At 38.5% G+C, this 23,313-nt stretch overlaps 1 protein-coding gene across 1 annotated transcript; it reads right to left on the reverse strand.

Annotated features, from left to right (window-relative positions):
- Positions 1–1,698: 1,698 nt before the first annotated feature.
- LOC140331680 (serum paraoxonase/arylesterase 2-like) lies at positions 1,699–22,311 on the reverse strand. Its single transcript, XM_072412899.1, has 9 exons — positions 22,153–22,311; positions 15,717–15,787; positions 12,944–12,999; positions 11,250–11,418; positions 9,694–9,823; positions 8,159–8,359; positions 5,854–5,935; positions 3,639–3,767; positions 1,699–2,826 (listed from the first exon to the last, which is right to left on the reverse strand). Exons 1-9 carry the CDS (start codon positions 22,224–22,226, stop codon positions 2,665–2,667), a joined length of 1,074 nt encoding a protein of 357 aa, XP_072269000.1. The 5' UTR covers positions 22,227–22,311; the 3' UTR covers positions 1,699–2,664.
- Between the last annotated feature and the right edge of the window lie 1,002 nt (positions 22,312–23,313).

The raw sequence follows: 23,313 nt of genomic DNA on the forward strand, positions 1-23,313 counted from the left end.
CAATGGAAAACCACGTGTTTAGCTGCTCCCAGCCACATAGCAAACTGATGGTTTGCATGCAGCAGGCAAATGCATTTGTTTGTGGTTGTGGCTGCGGTATGAAAGGTTCTTCCTCCAGAGGAGGAAAAGCAGCTGATCAATGAAGACCATGGATTTGGTTGAACTTTAGCTATACTATAGCTTCAGACTTCACAAAATCTATAGTCTCCTTGGATCAGGTAGAGTTTCCCAGCCATGCCTCCCCTTTTTGGTTGGCCATAAAAAATTAACGAGGGTTGAGGTTTGACGTTGCTGGTCTAAATATAACATCCAATTTTTCTGAACCCTCTTCCCTTGATGAAGTAGCTTTGTCCATCTGCGAAATGCATAGTTTAATTGGGTGACAACTAGTATCACAACAATATTGAATTATGGATGATGTAATACTGTCAGTACAGTTTTTATAGCAATAAATGTTGATTTTATTCATGTTGTAAATAAATGCTATGTATAATTATTAAGCTTTAAACTTCTGGGAGAATAGAATAATTAGGATTAATAATGGGCAAAAATGGGCCATTCATATTGATTTTATATATATGTATATATATATATATATATATATATATAAATATAGATATATATATATATATATTTATATATATATATATATATATATATATATAAATTCTTGAATGAATCATGGGGTGCTTTGTGAATTTCTTCCAAATCTGTGCAGTATTTCAGTGCATACCTTTTCTATAAACTTCCTGTAATCAAGACCAGTCATTATTGTCCTGCCTTCTTGAAAAGGGTGACTGGTCTTTTATCTGCCTCTCCTGCAGCTTTCAACAGGTAGATTGGAGTAGGTGGGCCTGTTGGGCACTTCCCACAGCTCCGCTCTCTACACAGGTTATGTACAGCACAGTATTAATACCACTGATACTTTAAAAAGGAAATAAGTGGTTTGCTAATTTAGTGCACATTAGGTGAGCTGATATAATTTTTGGCTATTTAAGAATACATTTAAATTAAAGTTTCATGCCTGGAATCCAGTTTTTGGTTCTTTAAATTTATATGTATACCCTGACTTGATGCCTTTGTTTTCAGTAATAGATCATCATTCTACATGATGTTGATGACCTTTGCTTTAGTATGTGATTACAACTCAACTCTGTATATAGATAGCTGTTTACATACTATGAAGCAGAATAAAAGATAGTAGTTCTAATCTATGACTTAGCTTTTAGGAGGAACAGCATAAAGCCAACAGATACTGGTAGTTGTAATAACAAAAGTTTGGCATTGGTCAACTTAAAGAGATCCTTTTGCAGCATTTTCCTGCCTGCTAGGCTTTAGAAAATTAGCTAATGAGTCATCAATGAGCTTTAAAAGAAACCCTCTGGAGCTGCAAGCACTGTGGAAAAATAAATTTTCATTGAGGTTCTTTAAGTTGATTCTCTCAGCAGCCCAGCTCCCCTCTTTCTCAAAAGTGGCCTAGCAGCTTACTTTGCTCCTCCTTCCCAGTAGTTACTCAGAAGCTCAGCTCCCCCATAGCACCAGCTGAGCTCACACTGTTTCTCCTCCCAGTAGCCATTTAGCAACTTTGCTTCCCCTAAACTAAAGTTACAGTTAATATTTGCAGACTGCTTTCACCTTTAGAAGCCCTTCAGAGGTTGCTACATACAAAATGATGGGAAAAAAAATGGTCACTCTTGATTTTTTAATAAACAAGGTGCTTTATTCCAATTCTATTTTATAGAATAAACAATTTCACAAGATACAAAACATCACCAAAATTACAAAAATAAGACTTCCTTCCAATGATTCTAATGCCTACACTGGCAAAAATGGAAATTTCAACTGTAAGTGGATGCTGGTGACCTCCTTATGGGCTGGTTCATACAGACAGTTTTATAGATTACGGTTACCAGGCATTTGACATCCTACCAACTGTCAATCAATTACTTGCCATTAGTTTATCAATGAAACAAATTAGAGAATTTATAAAGGGTGTATGAAGGCTGATATGCAATTGTTTGGTGTTTGTTAACCGCCATAATAGACCCTTTGTTGCCAATGTCTAATGATTGGGTCTTCAGATATGGATGGACAAACGCCCACTGTTGTTAAATGCCTTTCAACTGCTAAGGTTAAAAAACTGTTACTGCACTGCTTTCCAAAGGTTCCTCTGAACCAGCCCTATATATTTCCTGGGAGTCCTGCAGCCAGATATGAGTGTATATCATGACCATGGACAGTAAAGTTCGAAGGACGGAGTCTCCCTCTCTTGAAGCTATCATAATCAGTACTGGGCAACACTGAAGCACCTTTTCAGCTATATATATATATATATATATATATATATATATATATATATATATATAGGCAGAATGGTGCTACAGTGTATCCTACATATTATATGGTTTCGCAACATAAATTAGTGCATACATTTAGTGCAGCAGTTGTCCCAGAACTGATTCTCCCACACCAAAAAGGATTTCTAACCCAACTCACTGAAAATACAAACCAGCTTAAAGTCAGTGTTTGTAACATTATGAAACCCAAGTGACATTGTGTGTTCTGTAGCCACCCAGTGTATGAACTCATTTGACCATCTGTGGGGCTTTTTTATCTGAAAATACAGTCCATTTCATTTGGGTGCATTTTGGTCTGTGCTGCTGATTACTCCAACTTGCAGTGGAGAGCTTTATGAAATATTGTGCCCACCAGTAGGTTGCCCTCCCATATGACAGCACAAGTTGATGCCTGAAGCACAGAGCCATTGTTGGCGTATATGGTGGTCACCACTGGGTTGTCTGAGTGAATGTTCTGAACACGGATCACCTGCAACAACATAAACAAGAAGATGTAAAAATGACAAGGGTTGTTTATTGGGAGAAGCCAGTATGAGGGTTGGAGGCCAGTGCTCAAAAACATCTTTTAATGCCCTTTCCAACGTATTTCCTGTAATACTATGTCTGATGTAATGTTATCCAACAATCCTACAGCTGGAAAACCAGTCAATTTCATGCTAGGTATTCCAGATCCCACTGTAATTCAATACTGCTAATATTTCTAGATGGGACAACCATGCTTACCCCAGGAAAAAAAAGAATGTAAAATTGTGTAGTAAAACACCTTGATATATGCTAATTAGGAAAGGTCCAAACTACCCAAATATATAATATTAGTATATTATTTTATTCCAATTGCTATTTATGATGAATTGCAGACCTATCACAGTTTTTGGAAGGTTTGAAAAGAAAGCACTTGGATTTTTTGCATTATTGTGCATTATGCTTGTTCTGTATATTTTATGCATAGAATCTCACTTTATTGTGAGTAGCAGGGCCTTATCTTCCATGATGAACTTTGGGTCTTCATGTCTGAAATTTGTCATTGGCTTGCATGGGAAATTTTAGTGGAAAAGAATGCTGAAATGTGCTTACTGATGCAGATGTAGTGAATTTTGCAATGCATGCAATCGTAAGGCAAGAACAATCTGACAACACACCAGTTCAAACCTGAAGGTATTGCATTTACTTCATACTCATCATACTCACACTCGGCTTAAGCCAAAAAGCAAACCAAATCCTCATACTTTTCACCCATAATATTTCCTCCAACAGTAATATTCAAATAATTTGCATACCAACCTCTGAGCCTGGTGGATCTTCTGCATTGTACATAAACACTTTAAATCCATTTGGATGGGCTGCTGTCCAGATATCTCCTGTGACTGGGTCCACTGATAAATTATCCAGCAATGTTTCCATCTGAACCACCTGATATGAAAATGAGATGAAATGAGAATTAGAAAGAATACATGAAAATTGTAATGCTGGGCAGAGTAGCAGAACTCAGCTGGCAGACTTCAAGTGCAACTGCCAATCAATTACTTGCCATTAGTTTATCATTGAAACAAATTAGAGAATTTATAAAGGCTGTTCTGAAGTTATTGTTAGGTGTTTGTAACCACCATGGTTGCCAATGTCTGTTGGTTGGGTCTTCAGATACGGATGGACAAACACCAACTGTTGTTAAATGCCTTTCAACTGCTATGGTCAAAAAACTATAACTGCACTGGTTTCCAAGCTTCCTTTGAACCATCCCTTTGTGTTTCCTGGGAGTCATGCAGCCAGATATGACTGTTTATTATGACCACAGACAGTAAAGTTCAAAGGGCGATGTCTTCCTCTCCTGAAGCTATCATAAGCAGTATTGGTCAGCACCCAAGCACTTTTTTACTGCAGCATATATAGTTTTACAACATAAATTAGTGAAGCAGTTGTCCCAGAACTGATTCCCCCACACCGAAAACAATGTTTCCAGCTGGACCACCTCATATCGAAATGAAATAATAAAAAAAAAGAATGCAAGAAAATTGTAATGCTGGGCAGATTATCAGAACTCAGCAGGCAGCCTTCCAATGCAATACAAAAAAGTAATATTGCTTGCAATGTTTTATTCTTTAACCACTGGTATCTCTGATGGTACAACTGAGAAGAAAATCAGAATCAAGTCTGCATTGTACAGATAGTTAGGTAAGGGTTACAGTAAACAATAGTACAACACTTAAAGGGAGAATAAGTGTTGGGGTTACAAGAAGGGTTTAGTGTTATGTTAATCAAGAGGGTTAGAATGAACAGAGAGCGTTAAGTGTTATTATTATGGGGAGGTTTAGTGTTTCTGTTTTTAACCCATGAACAAAATGAAACAATCACCTCTATCATAACTAGTGGAAATATGATTTGTTTTAGAACTGACATGTTTGGGGACAGTAAGAACAATGCTGAAGAACTGTTTCTCTTGCAGCATGTGTAGGAGAGGAGTGTGGAGGGGTCATGTCAGGGACCAGTATGTGTTGGAGGGTTGATAGTGGCTGTATGTGCAGGAGAGGAGTATTGATGGTATATTAGTGATCGTTATGAGCAGGAGAATGGTGTAAAGGGTATGATGGCGTAATGAGGGTGATTTAAAAGAATTTAGGCTGTTTACTAACCAAGGTGAATTTTCATCTTGAAAGGGATAATTGACTTAGCTTAATGAATGGGGTGATATTTAACATAACATTCTTTTTCTTGCACATGATTGTATGGTTAAAGACAGCAGAGCTTCATTGCATGAAATTTTACTTGCAAGGGGTAAAGTCACTTTGCTATGTGAATGACCAATTTCCCCTTAGTAAATCGACTCTAATATGTACAGGCGTGCACTTCCCTTTGCTCTCCTTCCTTTGGATGAAATGCGTTAGAGAGGGTGTAGTATGAACAGGGAGTATGTTGTGGATCTGGGTCAATACAAAAAATTTGAATTCGGAACATTTTAGAAAGGAGTCACATTCTTTGCATAGAGACAGAGCTGGAAGGAGCTCTTGGCAGTGCACCCAGGGAATTCCTTGCATTCTTCTTTGCAAAGAACTACAGTTATGCTGGAACAGAGCAGGACGTTCCCCAAATTGTTGCAACAAGGGGCCTGATTTATTAAAGCTTTACAAGGCTGGAGATGATACATTTTTTATCAGTGAAGCTGGGTGATCCAGCAAACCTGGAATGAATTTCCTCAAAGTCATTTGCTATTTTCTAGCAAACATTTTTGAATCTTGACCAGATCCATTCTAGGTTTGTTAGATCACTCAGCTTCACTGATGAAAGTGTATCCTCTTCAGCCTTGGAAAGCTTTAATAAATCAGGCCCAAGGTTGAAAGTGCACACTTGTCCAAAAATATATTTGCATGCTAATGTTTGTCACAAAAAACTGGCAGAAGGCAAATCCTTTGACAAGTGGAAGAGTTTGAACCTTGCATTTCATACAGAAGAGACTGCAGTTCTGCTACAAACACAGAAATACAAATCAAATGGTGATAATTACCTTTACTGGTGACAGCGACCAGTTTGCATGTTTTTCAAACACATTAATTGTTTTCCCAGAGACATCAGCAACATAAATAAACCTGCAGAGACAGGAAATATACACAATAAAAAAAGGAAAAGTAATAGATTTATTTAATGCTGTTCTTCCTTCATTTCTCATCAACATGTTAAAATAAAAATAGAACTTATATTTATTACAATATTTTAGTCCAAATGACATCAACACTGGATCTCTTTGCTTTTCTATCGAATTAGGGTAGATCATGATTGGTGAAAGAGCTGGCAGGGTTATTTGCATAGCTTTTTGAAAAGCAAAATCTGTAGTAAATTTACATGGGATGCTGAACCCTTATTAATGGAAGGTCCTCTCCTCCTATATCACTCTCTGTATTAGTCTGTCATTTGCAATCTCTATTTAATGTACAGCGCTGCGTAATGTTGGCGCTATATAAATCCTGTTTATTATTATTAATAATAATAATAATAATAATAATAATCCCATGCCGGACAATCTCCTTTGTATATGGACAGGTTATTTCACAATAAAAGATATTTTTCACACAAGCACGTATTCTTCCTCGCAAATGGTCATTTATGCTTGTGGAATGCTCTCTGATCACATGGCACCCAATCACATACCTGCACACAAAGAGATCAGGTGCCTCCTTGGAAATATGATGCAGGTGAAAAAAAAATTTTAAATCTGCCAAGGGGGGCATAACAAAGTATTTCTATAGTTAAATAAAAAGAAGTTTGCCAAAAAGGGGGTCTGTTCTAGTGTAATGATAATACAATTGCCAAGCCTAGTAATGTGAACAACTTTAAATAAGGAAGAATGATTGCTTTTTTATCAATATTAGATAAAAATAATATGTATTTTAATTCAAATAATTTCTTTACATTCCTTAACTAAACGGAGTCATCCTGTTCTAGTCAATTATAGTGTGACCCATGTCAACAAATCACATATTCGCAAATACAAGTCTTGTCTCAATTCCCAACACCTTTCGCTCAAGGCTTCATCAGGGGATTCAGAGACCAAAGTTAATATTGAGGTAATTGCTGATTATATAGAGTACTGTATAAGGAAGGAGTTGGTACACATATTACTTTGAAATTAAGGTATAAGGTAGCTTGGATATGCTTTAGCTCTTCTAAGGTGGTCACGGATTGTGCTATTCTTTTTATCTGATGGGGATGCCTTTGGAATCAGTATACTGGTTCAACTTTTGTGTGTTCCACTAACTGATGAAAAACGTTCCATTATTTATATGTTGATATAGAGGATGTGTTCACATACAGTGAGCTATACAGGTACTACAATAAAGGATCCATAGCTGATGGGTTCAAAAGGGTGATTCCAATAATTTTCCAAAAGGGAACCCTTGAAGGATATTGAAAGGTAAATAGGGAATAATTCAAGGTTCTATTCTCATTGATGGATAGTGGTAAGGAGGCTGGCTACTGGTATCCCGTCCTTACCACTATACACCAATGAGACTAGAACCTTGAATTATTCCTTATTTAACTTTCAAAATCCTTCAAGAGTTTCTTTTGCATTCTAATTCCCCTGATGAAGCCTTGAGCAAAACATGTCTGGAATTGAGACAAGACATGTAATTGTGAGTATGACCCTATGTGATTTGTTAACATGGGATGCACTATGGGTAGGAATCTGTTTAGTTAAGGAATGTAAATACATTTTTTGAAGTAAAAAACATAATATTTTTATCCAATATTGCCAAAAAAGCTGTTTTTCTTCCTTCTTTAAAGTATTTCTATATATACTTAGTGATAAGTCAGGTTTAAAGTGAAAAAAAACAGACAGACTGCAGAAGAGACAGCTAATATCCCTTCTTCAATAAAATATCCTTACCTGCCTGATTGCAATTTTTTTTTTACACCCGCTTTTCCCTGCTTCAGTGCCCGAGCCACTATCTTCATCTGGTCGTATTCCCGGGTTTGGGTGTAGTCATTTTGATTAGCCAAACTGGAATGATGTAACTCCCGCACATGCATGCATTAGATCAGTTCAGCAGCAGTAAAGGAGGGAAAGGGGAAATGGATATCTGGCATTGTACACTGAGCTTCACATGTGTAGCTCAGTGTTCTTTACAAAAAAGATTGCAAACAAGCAGGTAAGTATGTTTGTCTTTTCTACAATAAAAAAAATACACCTGCTCCCCGCCCACTTTAACTACTTATAATACGGGACCTTCAATTACATAACTGCCCTAAATATACTCTGTTTCTATTGATTTTAGTGCAACTGGTGCACAATAGCCATGCACTATGTTACATACCTTTTATCAGTTGACATGGCCATGCCATTCGCAGAATAAAACCCTGTGGCTACTTCTCGGACATCACTAGGACTGTAATACATGACATTCGTCCACCTTAGCCCGAGAAACATACCCACAGATCTCAAGAAGAAATCATTGAAGTAATGATCATTGGTGGCATAAAAGCTTTCAGGTCCGACAGCGACAACGTCATTCACACTGCAAAATGATTGTATGAATGTTAAAAAATAATATTAATAATTGAAAGAGAAAAGTTGTATTTATAACTCCAGATTATACATTGGCAAAGTTTAAAAAATATGAATTATACTTGATTATTTATTACTCATATGATTAAAGGCTGGGCCATGCCCCTTCCTATACCTCCTTGATTAATTATAATTAAAATTGGTAGCCTTATGGAATATTAGGAAGGGGCAGGGCCATTTTGCCATAAGTCATTGTCAATATTTGCATCTTTGAAATTTCATTTGAGATCTGCTTTAAGGATTTATTAAAAAAAAATGTTAACTCCAACAGTGATCACAGTTGGTCTAATGGATCAGAGAAATCCTGGAGCTTGTGCAGTTGTTGGCTGTGTTCATAAAGGTCAACTGTGCAGCAACCTCTAACCTTGCCACTAAGCTAATATTATTATCATCATCTTGTATTTATATAGCGCCCATATATTGCATAGCCCTTCACAAAGTCCATAGTCATGTCACTAGCTGTCCCTCAAACACAATCTAATGTCCCTACCATAGTCATGTGTCATTAATACAGTCCAAGGGCAATTTTAGGGGGAAGCAACCAATTATAATAATAATAACTACCTGATCAAAGTACTTGCAGAATGCAATATAATGCCCCTGATTCATCAAGCAAAATCGGATTATCGGTCGCGCATTCGTATTAGCGATCCGGAATCGTGCGCGATCGCGCTATTCAACAACTGAAAAAGCTCGCGCACGGAGCCGCGCTTATCCGACAGCTTTTTACTGGCGATCGTACGCGCATACTCGAGTCCGGACCGCGGTAATCCACGATCGCTGGCCGCGCGTACTTTCGCGCTTCCAGCGAGCGTGGATTTCATTGATGAATCAGGGGCATTATCTTTTTTGTTTAATACCCTTACGCGCTCATGCTCTTGATAAAGGTATAGATCAGCCATTCACAACCAAGGTTCCTCCAGAGTTTTCCAGGGGTTCCTTGAATTGTCATTGATTGATCTCCCATTTGATGATGCCTGCAAGTTCTGGGGCCACAACCAGCTGCATGACCCTAATGATCATGATCTAATGATTTAGTTCTCTATAAAGGTGGAATTCTAGCCAACACTGTAAGGGTGAGAATTTCTGCCAACAATGTTAGCAGATTTTTTACAATGACCCCCAAATAACTGGTTTTAGCAAATATTCCCCCAAGACTCCCAGGAAATTGGTTTTATCAGGTGACATAAAAATGATATCAAGAGTTCCTAAGAGGTGAAAAGTTTGAGAAAAACTGGCAGAGACTATTTAATGAAACATTTTATCTGCAGTCACTTTGCGTACCTATGAAGAGATGCGTGTTTAATTGTCTTCAGGTGCACCAGAACATTTTCATCATCATCAAATTTAAATATCTCCACTGTGGACTTAGAGATGTGAGGATGATTCACCACGAACAGGTACACTGTGTCACCTGAAAGCAAAAAGGGAGACAATATGAGTTAGAGTTGATGTTACTCACGTACAGCTGTAGAGCAGAAGAAGAAAAGATGATAAATTACGCTCCCACTAAAGGAATTAGTTTTTATTTATGGGACATTTGAATTTTTGCCAAACTTTTTAAAGGGAAAGTTGAAGTCAGATGGTTTCTCCTTCCGTTACATTAAGTAATTGTCACCTGGATGGGAAGTGATAGTATGTACATCTTGCCAGAAGATTTAATCCATTTTCACTGCCCTGCTGTAGCAGCTGGGGGAATTTACACACCAAAACTGACTTTCACCCACAAAATCCACCAATGGCTGCCAGGTCTGCGCTTTCCTCTAAAGCTATGTACACACGTTAGATGATTGTCCAGGGCAAATGGTAGTGATAATTATGGTTGAAAATCTAGCATGTGTGCAGGAGTCTCTAAGCGTTGTTCATCAATCTGTCCTGGCGGAGCAATGAACAACAGAGCAGGGATGACTGCAGTACTTTTCTATGGAGTAGAGCACAGAAAGGTGCACTGAGTGTAAGGCCAATGTTCATCCTTCCATTACTGGAAACAATCATTTCCAGTGACAGAAATCTGATAACAGGGTTCAACTTTGCCAAACGAGAAGGATAGCAACAGCAGCTTCCATAAGCTTGGAGTGGCAAGAAAGTGCAAGGAAGGAGAAGAGATCCGGGAAAACTGCAGACTATGCTCCCTCCTTCTCTCCATTAGTTTCTTCTTCCCAAATATGACCTGTAAGTGACCAGGAATTCAGTGAGCTGATAACTTCTTGAAGTAAACTAAAAACACTCCACTAAAATCCCAAAAATTGTCATTATTCATGACCAGTTTATGTCTATGAACAAAAAAATAAAATGATAACAGGTAGTACCCGGGTTAAGGACATCCAACATACGGACAACTCCTATATTTGAACAGGGCTTCCCTGCTCGCTTGTGTGCAGGACAGAGGCTGGATGGGGGGAGGGGGCGGTTTGCATGACTTGCAGAAGAAGTCTTTTGCTAAACACAGCTGAGGTTGTGGGTGATCTTAAGGTCTGAGCTGATCTGTAGCATCTTGTAACTCTTTAATGATCAATACAAAGTCTGCAGATGTTTCTTTTTGCATATCAAAGCACAGCTTGCTCCAGAAGTTAATGTTAATCTTGTATGTAACCCGGGGACTATCTGTACTTCAAACACACAATACACATTGACATGAGACAGAGATGGGTTATGTACAGAGACATATTTCATTTTTACAGAACTAGTTGTTACATTTCTTTATACTTTTACGTTACAAATGTATCCATATGACCAAAACCACCTCTGCTGTCCCTTGATAGAATGGTCCCAGTTTGCATACAGTGGGTCAGTTTATCCACACACCAAAAAAAAATGTAAAAAATAAATGATGTACATACCACTTTCATCGATGTAAATGCTAAGCCCATGAGGGCTGAAAGTGGAAACGTCAAAACCTCTGCTTATACGCAGCGAAGATGGGCGAAGTTTTTTGTCATTAAGATCCAAAAGAAAGATTTCCCCCGGTCTGTTGGGGGCAAAGCTGAACATACCAGGATACTTCAAACCCTAAAAGAAAACGTTTCTATTATGTAAAGATTAGATGCTCAACATAAATAAAACTGTATATAAAACTAGCAATACCTGCTAAGTGCATGCCATAGTTTTGTTACTGCTTTCTGTCAGCGGGTTCAGAGTACTACAATATAGGCTTTCAATAAAACGCCTATTTTATTGCAAGAAAATGCATTACAAGTACAAATCTAATTTATTCATATATTCCTAAAAAAAAAATCCAATACATTGCTAAGTGTACTGTAGCTAATAGAAGTACATGAAATGTGCTTCAATCAGCCCCCTGAAATCCCCATGCAGCAGCACTCAGATTGGGATAGTGAGAGGCGTTACAAATAAATTGTTCAGATATTCTGAATGCTTATATGCTATCAGGGAATAGGCAGGAGGAGAGTAATCAGAAAGGTGACCTGTGCTGCTGCACTTTAATTGTACTCATTTTGGAGATATAGAGATCATTGCAGTGTAATGCTTAACACCCCCATTTCTGTAAAAAGTGAAAAGCTAGCCTGAAAGTGCAATAAACTCTACTATAGAAATGAAAATTAGTACTGTCCCCCAGGCAATAGTCTGGATATAGGACCATTGTTTTCTTCCACGTTCGGTGGTCTCTCTGCAAAGGTCTGACACCCTTACCCCTAGGTGTCACAGATTTCCAGTCAGCACTGGAAGTTTGATTTTAGGTAATGTTTATGGGAAAGGGTGCTCAATCAACAAGACCATGTTTGAGACCAAGTACGGTGGAGGATAAGACCTGGTTCTTCTGGTGTGATTCCAATTTATCCCAAAGGTATTTAATAGCTTTGAGGTCAAGACCTTGTGCAAGCCACTATTAAACCATGTTTTTTTGGAGTTGGCCTTGTCCAAATAAGTAAAGTCACACTAAAGCAGAAATGAACCTTCCCCATAATGTTCCGCAATCTTAGAAGCACACAATTGTCTAAAATATATTTGTATGCTCTAATAGTACAAAGCTCGCATACTTCTCATGTGTCCACAAACATAGGCTAAGGGAGAGAAGGAAGTTGAGCTCAACTTGTTGTTTTGCTCTAAATGGCCCTTTAAAACATTTAGAGCTTATTAAGTATTTTTTTTAACCAATGTAAGCCATTGTAAGTCACATAAGTTTATATATTAATTACTGAAACTTTGTCAGTTGTCTCATAGGGCCTGATTTTTTAAAGCTCTCCAAGGCTGGAGAGGATACACTCTTATCAGTGTAGCCGGGTGATCCAGCAAACCTGGAATGGATCTGGTCCAGGATTCAAAACATTTGCTAGCAAATACCAAATGACTTTAAAGAAATCCATTCCAGGTTTGCTGGATCACCCGGCTTCAATGATGAAATTGTATCCTCTCCAGCCTTGGAGAGCTTAAATAAATCAGGCCCACTGTCTTAAAATTGTACAGCTAGCTCACCTATCTTAGAATCTGGCAGAATGTAGAGTATATTGCTATTCCTTGGGAAATAAATAATACATGAAACAGTCAAGTTATGATGATCATGGATGGTACTTACAGAACTGATAAATGCCAGCCCATTGGGAAGAATCTCAATGTCTTCAGATCCATGCTCTGTAACAAAGGAATATACACAATCACAAACAAAATCATTGTTTAGACCTATACCACCTACTACATCTTGAGTTTACTGCTCCCTTTAAGTGGTTAGAGAGGTGCAGGGGATTTTTTGCAAACAATGTTTTCATCTCATACAGTGCACATGACAAAATGCTAGGGCACAAATTGTGTTATTTTGCTGAAGGGATGTTTCAAAGTTGTGGCTAAGCTGATGATTTTCTGACTTAACCCTGTCCCCTAATCTCCTTCAACAGGGATAATGAAAGTGAGTTCTTTGTGGCATTACATATTTCTTTATCAGGAAATGTATTCAACCAACAAGGACTTCAGCTGGGTACACATGTGCAATTTTTGTCATTGGAAAGGATCTTTCACAATCCTTTCCAAAAATAAAAGACTGCACGATGCATGAACGAGTGGTGTACATACAGCCCCATTCTGCTCTATGGAGAGGGTAAGGGGGAGAAGGATGGAGCGGCACCCCGCTGCACTCGCTCCCCTTCACTTTCATTACAATCGTTCATTGTCCATGGATCCGCCAGGATGGTGGTCAGAATGACGGACAACGAGCGCTGTACACACACTAGATTCTCGTCCGATATCAGCCCTGAGGTGATTATCAGACAAGAATTACCTGTCATGTGGAACTGAAAATTCACATGACCACAGATTTAGTTGAATAAAGGGGAATTTAGATTAAGTATTCGATTTTCAATAGGAGCGATTAGCTGGGGGGGAAAGAGGGTGGAATAGGAAATTCGTGCCGCTGCACTCGCTCCCCTTCACTTTCATTACAATCGTTCATTGTCCATGAATCCGCCAGGATGGTGGTCAGAGCGACGGACCACGAGCGCTGTACACGCACCAGATTCTTGTCCGATATCAGCCCTGAGGCGATTATCGGACAAGAATTATCTGTCATGTGGAACTGAAAATTCACATGACCACAGATTTAGATCGATTTTCAATAGGAGCGATTAGCTGGGGGGGAAGGAGGGTGGAATAGGAAATTCCTCTCAGGAAGATCTATCTGGAGAGAAGCCTTAAAATGTTCATGTAATTCAATTTCTATATATTTGCAATCTCATTAATGTACTACCTAATGCCCTTACAATAAAGTTATTGAGGCACCAATTTCTTCCTGTCCCTCTTTTGCATTATCACCGCTTTAAAAAGCCCATAAAAGCTTCCACTGGATTCTATATGTTGCCGAGTTGATCTTTCTTGTCCATGCGTGATCCACTATTGTCACCATCAGTAACGAACAATGATGCACAGCCACCACAGGAGTATATGTAGGGTCTACATCTACTTTGAAGTGACCCTGTCCCTGCACTTAATAATTTAAATCATATATACCTGTAAAAACACACCTTTCCTGCTCCTCATAATATAAAATAAACTTTAACATGTCCACAGGAAAACCAGCACTCATAAGTTTATGTACTCCACTTATGGTGTCGGTAAAGTGACAAGGAGCAAATGTTTTTTTAAAGATATAGTGTATGCCAGGGGGCCCAACCTGTGGTTGGGTACGTGGCTATGCCCGGTGCACCCCCCAGCGTGGTCAGGAGAAGGACCCCACTTTGTGGGGCACACCGGCCAGAGGATCAGACCTGTGGTGGGAGGGTTGTCAAGTTCTGGCATCATGAACTCACTCGGGGGGAAGTTTTTTCCCCTTTGAGTGACACATGGTTCTTTGCGCATGCGCAGTCCATAAATTTAGTGGTCAAAGACGTCCAAAAGGTTGAGGACCACTGCTGTAGGCTGCCAATGAAATAACAACAGGCAGTGTCACTCCTCTTGGGCCAAGCCAGTGAGGTGTCACTCCAAAAATTACTTCCTTGGCGAGCCAGCATTTTCCTTCTTTTTTTGATGATCCAATTGTTGCTGAATTGCAAGACCTAAGGCTGCAAGCACAAAATGTAAAAACATACAACATTATAAAAAAAACAAATTCCCAACTGAACCCAACTAGGCCATCTTAGCCTCTGTTTACATCTGTGGTTGCCATGGTGATGAGTTTGCTAGCAGCCATAGGCATTTAGGCCTTCAATAACATGTACAGAATGTAAATAATTGGTTTGATAAATTATTTTATAACATTTATTAGAAATTTCTAACCTGAGTTTTCTCTCAGGTAACTGTTAAATCTGTGGGTTTGGTTCCACTTTTAAACATGTGCTAAATACATCTGTAAACATCTGAGGAGGAAAGTGGCAAACAATTGTAGTACAATACACAAAAAGTTTTATGAAAATCACATTTAGTGTCAGGCAACACATTTTATGGGTTGCAAGTGCTACAAAAACTACTTTAAAAGCATCATCAAATCTGGATTATGTTAATGTATTCATGTGAATGTTGCTTCTGTGTACCTTTTTATTTCTTGTACTATATGTATATATATGTACATTTGTAAGTATTGAAACATTTTATATCTTGTATATTAAAGGCAAAGGTACCCATAAAGTCCCAAGTCTCATCATAGAATCTAAATTGTGATATATGAAATGTGGTGCTGTTCCTTCACTGGATCCCCAATGTTACTATTTTTTCAGCTGCAAATTAACCATTCCCCAATTAATGCAATATCCTGTTTACAATTCTGATGTGAAAATGAGAATAAAATACTTAATGCATGTAGAATACTACAGAAGGGTTTATGAATTAATTCTATTGCAGTCGCTCACAACATCTCAGGTACATACCGATGCCATCCAGAAGCTGACAGTTTGGAAGCTCAATGGGTTCTATTTCTCTACCCAGGTTGATGCGATGGCTGGAAAAATAAAAAATAATATATGTGATAAATCTATCCTAGTGATGCCACAAATTGGTCTTTACTGTTTTCTTATGGGTCTGAAAATATCCAGAAACATTTTGTTTTCATGGTTTAAGGCTCAGGCCCTTAGGCTTTTAGGGCATGAGCCCTAAACCATGAAAACAAAACAATGTTACTTTTTTCTGGCATACAATGGTAATGGTAATACAAAATCGACTCAGAAGTATCACAGTGAAACTTACCCCCAGGCATTTGCAAACTGTAGATTATGATTTATATACAAGGATCTATTTTCTGCGTGCTGAGAGAATGTTATATATGTTGCCTGACCTCAGCACATAATATACACCTGACCCCTGCACTATGTACATAACATATACCTTACCGCTGCATTCTGTACATAACATATACCTGACCCCTGCATTCTGTACATAACATATACCTGACCCCTGCACCCTGTACATAACATATTGCTGACCCCAGCACTCTGTACATAACATATACCTGACCCCTGCACTCTGTACATAACATACACCTGACCCCTGCACTCTGTACATAACATACACCTGACCCCAGAACTCTGTACATGACATATGTCTGACCCCAGCACTCTGTACATATCATATACCTGACCCCAGCTCTCTGTACATTATATACACCTGGCTCCTACATTCCTCTCTCTCACTTCTCCCGTTTTTTTCCACGCTGCACGACTAAAGGAAAGCAGGGGCTGCCGCTATCTTAGTTCTCCTGGCTGCTGCAAATAGCATTGCTAGACAGAATAAACAGTGTTTTATACTGTGATGGCGCACAGCAAAGTCGCCGGACAGGTGAGCATCTCCTAAAACCCCCTCTTTTTTCTAGCACAAAGAAAGAACAATGCCAGATACAATCAAAATAATAAAAAATAAATTCACTAATTAATTTAAAAAGCAGATAAGTTTAAAACAACAAAAAGTGTTTCATACTAAAATAGAAACACGTGGCGTCATTTACCAATGTACTGTAAGCATTTTTAAATTAGTCTAAATATATAAATTTTCATCCAAGAGTCATCCAAATTTTCCCTTAAATTTGCACTTTTTTCAAATAAAATGTTTGAAATTATTTGTAGTGAAAACATAATCCCCAAATTTCTTAATTAAAGAAAAGTAAAAATGATAAACAAGTACAAACAATGGGCCTGATTTAATAAAGCTATTCAATGCTGGAGAGGATACACCTCAGGATACACACAGACCAGTTTTTCATCAGTAAAACTTAGTGATCCAGCAAACCTGGTTCTAAGTGTGGAAGTCATTATTAAGTCATAGAAGGAGTGAAAAGGGTGGCTAGGGGTGTGCAAACTGCATAAGAATAGCCCTAAAGACTATATCCTTCCCCAGTCAAATTAAAGTCGTCTGTAAAAAACAATAGCATGCCCTAAGTTCTAGGATGACAATATGCCAAAATTCCATCTCTGTAGAATTCAAAGCACATTTAAGATAAATGGAATTCCAGAGTGATATGACAGCATTGTAATGAATGCAGCTAACAAAACAATTCGGCTGCTCTGTCTTCCTTAAATGATTTGGATAAGCAGGGTGGTTTAGTGGATGGCAATCTGGTTACCGTGAGTTTATTGCCCATAATAGAATAACTTTATTGCCCCTGAGCTCTATTAATAAAATGAGGTTAAATGCATCAAGTATGGCGCAGATGATGGTGATTCAGAATCCCAGTGGAAAGGATATCAAAGTATACAATTGTTTGGCTTAGCAATCACTTTACATGTATATTGAGAACTCTATGAATAGAATGGCAAGAAGTCTCTGGTTGCTGTATGTTATCACACTTTGATATGTGCTTGTCAGTACAGGTAGTCCCCAAGTTAAGGACATCCAACATACAGACCACTTCCTAGATATGAACGGGATTCCCTGCTTGCTCGTGTGCAGGACAGAGGCTTGATTGGGGGGAGGGGGCCGTTTGCATGACTTGCAGAAAAAAGCTTTTGTTAAACACAGCTGAGCAACATTTTAATGACCAAGATAAACTTTGCAGTTGTTTCTTTTTGCATATCAAAGCACAGCTTGCTCCAGAAGTGAATTAATGAATGTCTAGGCTACATAAAGATTTTATGTTTTTTTTGCTTTGTTTGGGATCATGTAATCCTCACAGTGAGGATTTTTTACAATAACTGACACCACACTGCCTAATAATATGTTGAGACAAACATCTTTCCTAATTGCATTAATTAAAATAATGTATCTGTTGCGACTTACATACAGATTCAACTTAAGAACAAACCTACAGTCATAAACACCCATAATCACCCATCCAGTAAATTTAGTGTATACAGTAAAAGCCTGGGAGTAAAATGGAGTGTTACCTATTATTTAAGGGATTTCATAGGTATGTGTCAGGTCTTCCATAAGATACAGGACATCCCCCACTGGTTAAGTTCATCCTTCTCACATCCCTCCCTGGCCACTTTAACCCCACTCAGGACATTACATTTAGCTGACCCTGCACTATAAATTACACACACCTGACCCTGCAAGCTTTAAATACATTTGACTTCTGAAGATTGCATACACCTGACCACTGCACTCAGTACATTACATACACCTGATTCCTGCATTCTGTAGATTACATACACCTGACCCTTACATTCAGAATTTTACATACACCCAACCCCAGCCCAATATAGATCACCCCTGCTCCATTTACATTACATAACTTGGCCCCAGCACTCTGTAGATTACAAACACCCAACCGCAGCCCAATATTCATTACATAAACCTGACCCCTGCATTCTGTAGATTACATACACCTGACCCTTACACTCTAATAATTTATTAGCCCATCCCACTGTTATCATATTGTGATTACATTATTTACTTCCATCAACACACAAATCCCTGTGATGAAACTACCACTCAGTTTTCTTATTTAGATCTCTTTAAACCAGGGGTGTCAAACTCAAATACACAGAGGGACAAAATTAAAAACTTAGACAAAGTCGCGGGCCAGCCTTGAAGTTTATTGAAAAAATTGAGGCCGTTTTTTCTTTCTCGTTAGATATAAAACCTTTTCATATGGAAACAAAGAGGTTTTGCTTAACATTCAATCTGGAACAAGCCTATAATAGAGAAATAGCACCACTACTACAATTCCCTGCGTCTATAAAACAGTCCAAGTCGAGACCAGATGCGAGTGATGTCGGGAATTGTAGTAGCGGCAGTATTTCAATGCAGCAGCGGGCCAGCTGCAATTCATATTTAGAATTCTTTTGGGGGCCAAAAAAATTTCTTTGGGGGCCGAATTTGGCCCTCAGGCCAGAGTTTGACACCCCTGCTTTAAAAAGAGACCCCTTTTCCCACATAATGACAAAGTTTTCCTTGAATAAATATGTCCATGGTGAAAATAAGAAAATAGCTTTGGTAAACGGGAAATACAAGTTAAACATTGCTGAATTGGTTAAATACAGCATCAGCTCTGCCTAACAAACTGCAGAGCTATTGTGAAACTTTGTAACAGCTGCCAAAAACTTCTTCTTTTGAGATAATATTTCTGCATCTATTTGTCAGACACTCCAGCCTGCCAACACAGTAAACATGCTATACAATAAAAGCATTTCTCTGTGTACATACACTAATAAAACAGTGCAAAGAGCAAAATGCAACACAAAGTACACACAGCAACCATATTCCACTTTGTGTGGCCTAAGTGAAATTTGGTTAATTGTTGGTGTAAATTAAAACACTTTACACATCTGTAAGCAGCACACATGGCATAATTCATGCAGGACAATTACAATAATAATAAGCCCATTTCAATATGACCGATAGTCGTAATTAGTGCATGCAACCAATAAAAAGATATAAATTTTATCTGGTCTAGCATTTTCTTTTTTTTTCACTTCCCTTCCCAAGCTTTTTGCAATACTACCAACTGAAAAAAAAATCTAGATCTTTACGATATGGAGGACAATGTGACAGCACAGGGTATGACCCAGTGTAAGCTTTGACTCCATAACTTAAACAACTTCTGTGGAGGTCTGTATTACATTGCACCTTGGAATATTTACCTAATTTTACTTAAAAGTCTTCAATGGCAAGTATGTTACAAAAAATGTAATTAGAAAGATGCATAGCTTGAAAATATTGAATAATTTTTTTTAATAAATGTAGAATTGGAGCTAGACTCTAAAGCAAAGGGATCTCCTACTACATTTGTCACCAGAATAGTTCACATTGATAGATTATCCTCACTTCCTAATTCAGTGATAATGGAAACACTTTGGATTTTACCCCTTTGCCTATCATAAAAAATAGTCACCAGGACCAATGAAGGGTAAATTTTCCCAGTGGGACCACAGTGTGGGGTTTTATTAGGAATACACTATATACCTTTATATATACACACACATACACACATTTATATACAGTGTCCAATATGTTGGGTATAATACCGCAGGCAGCAGGTTTATGGACAGAGATAATTAGCAACAAAAAATTCTGCAACCCAATTTTCTTTGCATCAGCGGCTGAGATAAATCTTTGCAGGGTTCTAATCCTTACTAATTTTACAGAGTTGGCAAAAACATTTGGATCACTGCCACAAATCAGCCATAACCCCATTTCCTGCAACAGAAGCAAAACACATCACAATCCTCACCAGGGTTTTCCACAGGAAAATGACTTTATCTTGTATCTCAGCCACGTTATATATAAATCCCTATGTCCCCCTCAGCTTTTGTTTATAACATCATTATTAAATGCAGACTGTGCAAAATATCAATTTATTGATTATTAACAATAACAAGCCATTAGGGCTGTGATTAGAAAACTTTCTGTCCTAACATTAGGTAGGTGCAAAAAGTTAATTGATCATACGTGTTGCTTAGGCTGAGTTTGGGAAGAGCAGACGGGAGAGTCAATGTCACCTTGGGTCAATGTTACTGCATTTAATTTTGAGGATTCACAAAGCACTGCAACAGCCTAGGAAATCAACACTTCCGGGAGTGTTGGATTCTGGAAAGACTCCAGAGCAAAATTTCTCTTTTCCCTTTGGCAGGGGTCGGAGCAGCAAGTATCTACTTGTTTTTTTTTTTTTTTTTTGGTTAACACTTTGAGACCCTTTAAAATGACCCTGTGGTCAGGCCATTCATTTCAACAATTTTCCTATAAGATTGTATGTGCATTTAATATATTGCCTGATATTGTCTGTAAAAGTTTCCTTGTCTAGACATCAAATATCAAAGATTTTCACCCCACATGGGCACTATTTATTGGTGAGGATCATCTGACATGTGTACTTATCTTTAGTGTATACACGTACAATAATTGTCGTTGAAAACGAACAATCCACGACAGATCGTTTGATAATTGTTAACAACAAAAGTGCACAACGACTGGCCAATGACGCCGACGAACGAGGAATCTCGCTGGAAACAAACGACTGTTCCGGCGGATCTGATTGGGCGACGATCGTTCATAATCTATTGTGTACGGTCGTTCAGTGATCGTGGATTGTTCTGTGATACACTTTCTCCTGTACATTCTCCTGCCACTTTCCCGCTTTATTCAAACGATCGTATCTAGTGTGTACATTATTGGTGGATTATATTTGAACTGTGAAGAATTGTGCACAATACGATCGCTCAAAATAATCCGGAATAATCGTTGAACGTTTGTTTTCAAACAATAATTATTGCACGTGTGTACCTAGCCTTAGCTTTGCTTGAAGTGTGTACTTTTTTGCACCTACTGTTTGGGACTGTTTGGTAAACTTAGATAACCAGCACTATCAGTAAACTCCTGTGTGCATGCAGCTAATCTATTAACTCCTTGCAGTTTTAAGCTTTACTGGTGCAAGTTATTTACCAAAGAAGACCAAGTAAAGGGGCAGAATGTGTATTTAACATGGACCTATGTCACATATGCTTAAAGCGTAAATAAAGTTAAAATCCATTTTTTTAAAAAATGCACTTTTACCTATCATGGGAGCCTTGCAGGCTGCATTACTAAATAGAATATGCCTGGCAAAGTTTCATGATCCATTCTCCCTTTCCGTATTCCCATTCTTTGTTTCAAATTCCTTACTATATTAACAAAGCAGGGAAAACATAGGGACTGCAGTATATTTGCCCCCCAAGAATCTCAAATGCCTACTTCTCAGAGTCCTCAAAAATGCAAAAAGCCTGAAAATTGAGGTTTTAGGAGGCTCAAGCCTTAAAATGTAAAAACAGTCTGCTTTCCTAACAACTACCTAGATAGAAAACACTGACAACAGATATTCATGCAAAACAAAAACATTTCAAAACTTTTCAGTAACAGCAATCAATATTTAATCCAACCAGTAATAAGGTAACTTACATGAAATGCACTATTCTTTCTCCTAAAAGAGCCAGGAAGACCCCAATGATCGTTATTTTCAGTAGTTTCCCCATGTTCCCTCTGCTTGTTGTGCTCTGCCTTCTACAAAGTGAGAGCTCGGGGAGCTGAACAAGGCGTTTCCAGCAGCCTGGGAAGAATTTGCTTTCTGCTGCTGACTTTGTTTGCCTTTTCACTGTGTAGCATTCTACGTTTCAAGAACAAACTAAAGTTTTTGGGTCTTTTACATTTTACTGCAAACTTTGCTGCATGAAAATGCATTTTAGGTAAAATTTAGATTCATTGTCACACTGGTTGCTTAGTGGGATTATAATAGGTCCAATGCTCTTTTTAATGCACATTATATGACATAGTGTCTTTTTATAAAGCAGTGAATCTGACATTCAGTGAAACTTTCCCTGGTGGAGAATCATTCAGGTCCACGTGTTTCAATGGCAGTGTTTGATTCTCGACTCTGGAATGTTTTATTGTATATCAGATTCACTGCCTTATAAACAGACCCAATAGTGTTGTGGATTGTGGTGCCATTCATTCTAAATAGAGCCCTGTACACCTATACCTGTGGTCCCCAAACCCCGGGCCGCGAGAGCACGGAGACCAGCGGTGGTCTGTGGCTCTGGCCGTTGCGCCCCATAGAGGGGTCAGGAGAAGGACCCTGCTTGGGGGGGGGGGGGTGCACCGGACCATGTCTCTCGCATGTATCGCTGGCTCAGGGCGGGGGGCAGGTTGTGTCTCTGGAGAGTGGGCAGGTTCTGGCATCATGACGTCACTATGGGGGAAGTTTCTTTCCCTTTAAGTGGCACACGGCTAAACGCGCATGCGCGGTCTGAAATCTGTGCATTTAGTGGTCCGTGAGCTGCAAAAGGAGACCACTGACCCTATACAGTGCAGCATGGCGACTTGTGTTGTAGATCTGTCTTTAGAAATGTCTATCCAGCTGGACCATACAATTTCTTTTTTTCTGCAGATTATTCAAAATTTTAACCATTATTATACTAACACACAACTACTGTTAGCCCCAAGTTTTAGGTCTCCATTGCAATTAATTGAAAATTGAAAATAATTTTATAGCATCACATCCCTATTTTATAATCTTTCCAAAAGGTAATTGCATGGGATTTTCCAGGTGATTTACTACTTTTA

The sequence above is a fragment of the Pyxicephalus adspersus genome, chromosome 5 (genome assembly GCF_032062135.1).
Source record: "Pyxicephalus adspersus chromosome 5, UCB_Pads_2.0, whole genome shotgun sequence".
Classification (NCBI taxonomy): domain Eukaryota; kingdom Metazoa; phylum Chordata; class Amphibia; order Anura; family Pyxicephalidae; genus Pyxicephalus; species Pyxicephalus adspersus.

Bases quoted from the DNA above. Each gene is read 5' to 3' on its own strand.
- LOC140331680 (XM_072412899.1), bottom strand. From the start codon at position 22,226: ATGGGGAAACTACTGAAAATAACGATCATTGGGGTCTTCCTGGCTCTT. The intron at 8,360-9,693 runs GTACGCAAAGTG...ATCATTTTGCAG, and splicing joins AAACACGCATCTCTTCATAG to TGTGAATGACGTTGTCGCTG. The intron at 2,827-3,638 runs GTTGGTATGCAA...ATGTTGTTGCAG, and splicing joins AAGATCCACCAGGCTCAGAG to GTGATCCGTGTTCAGAACAT.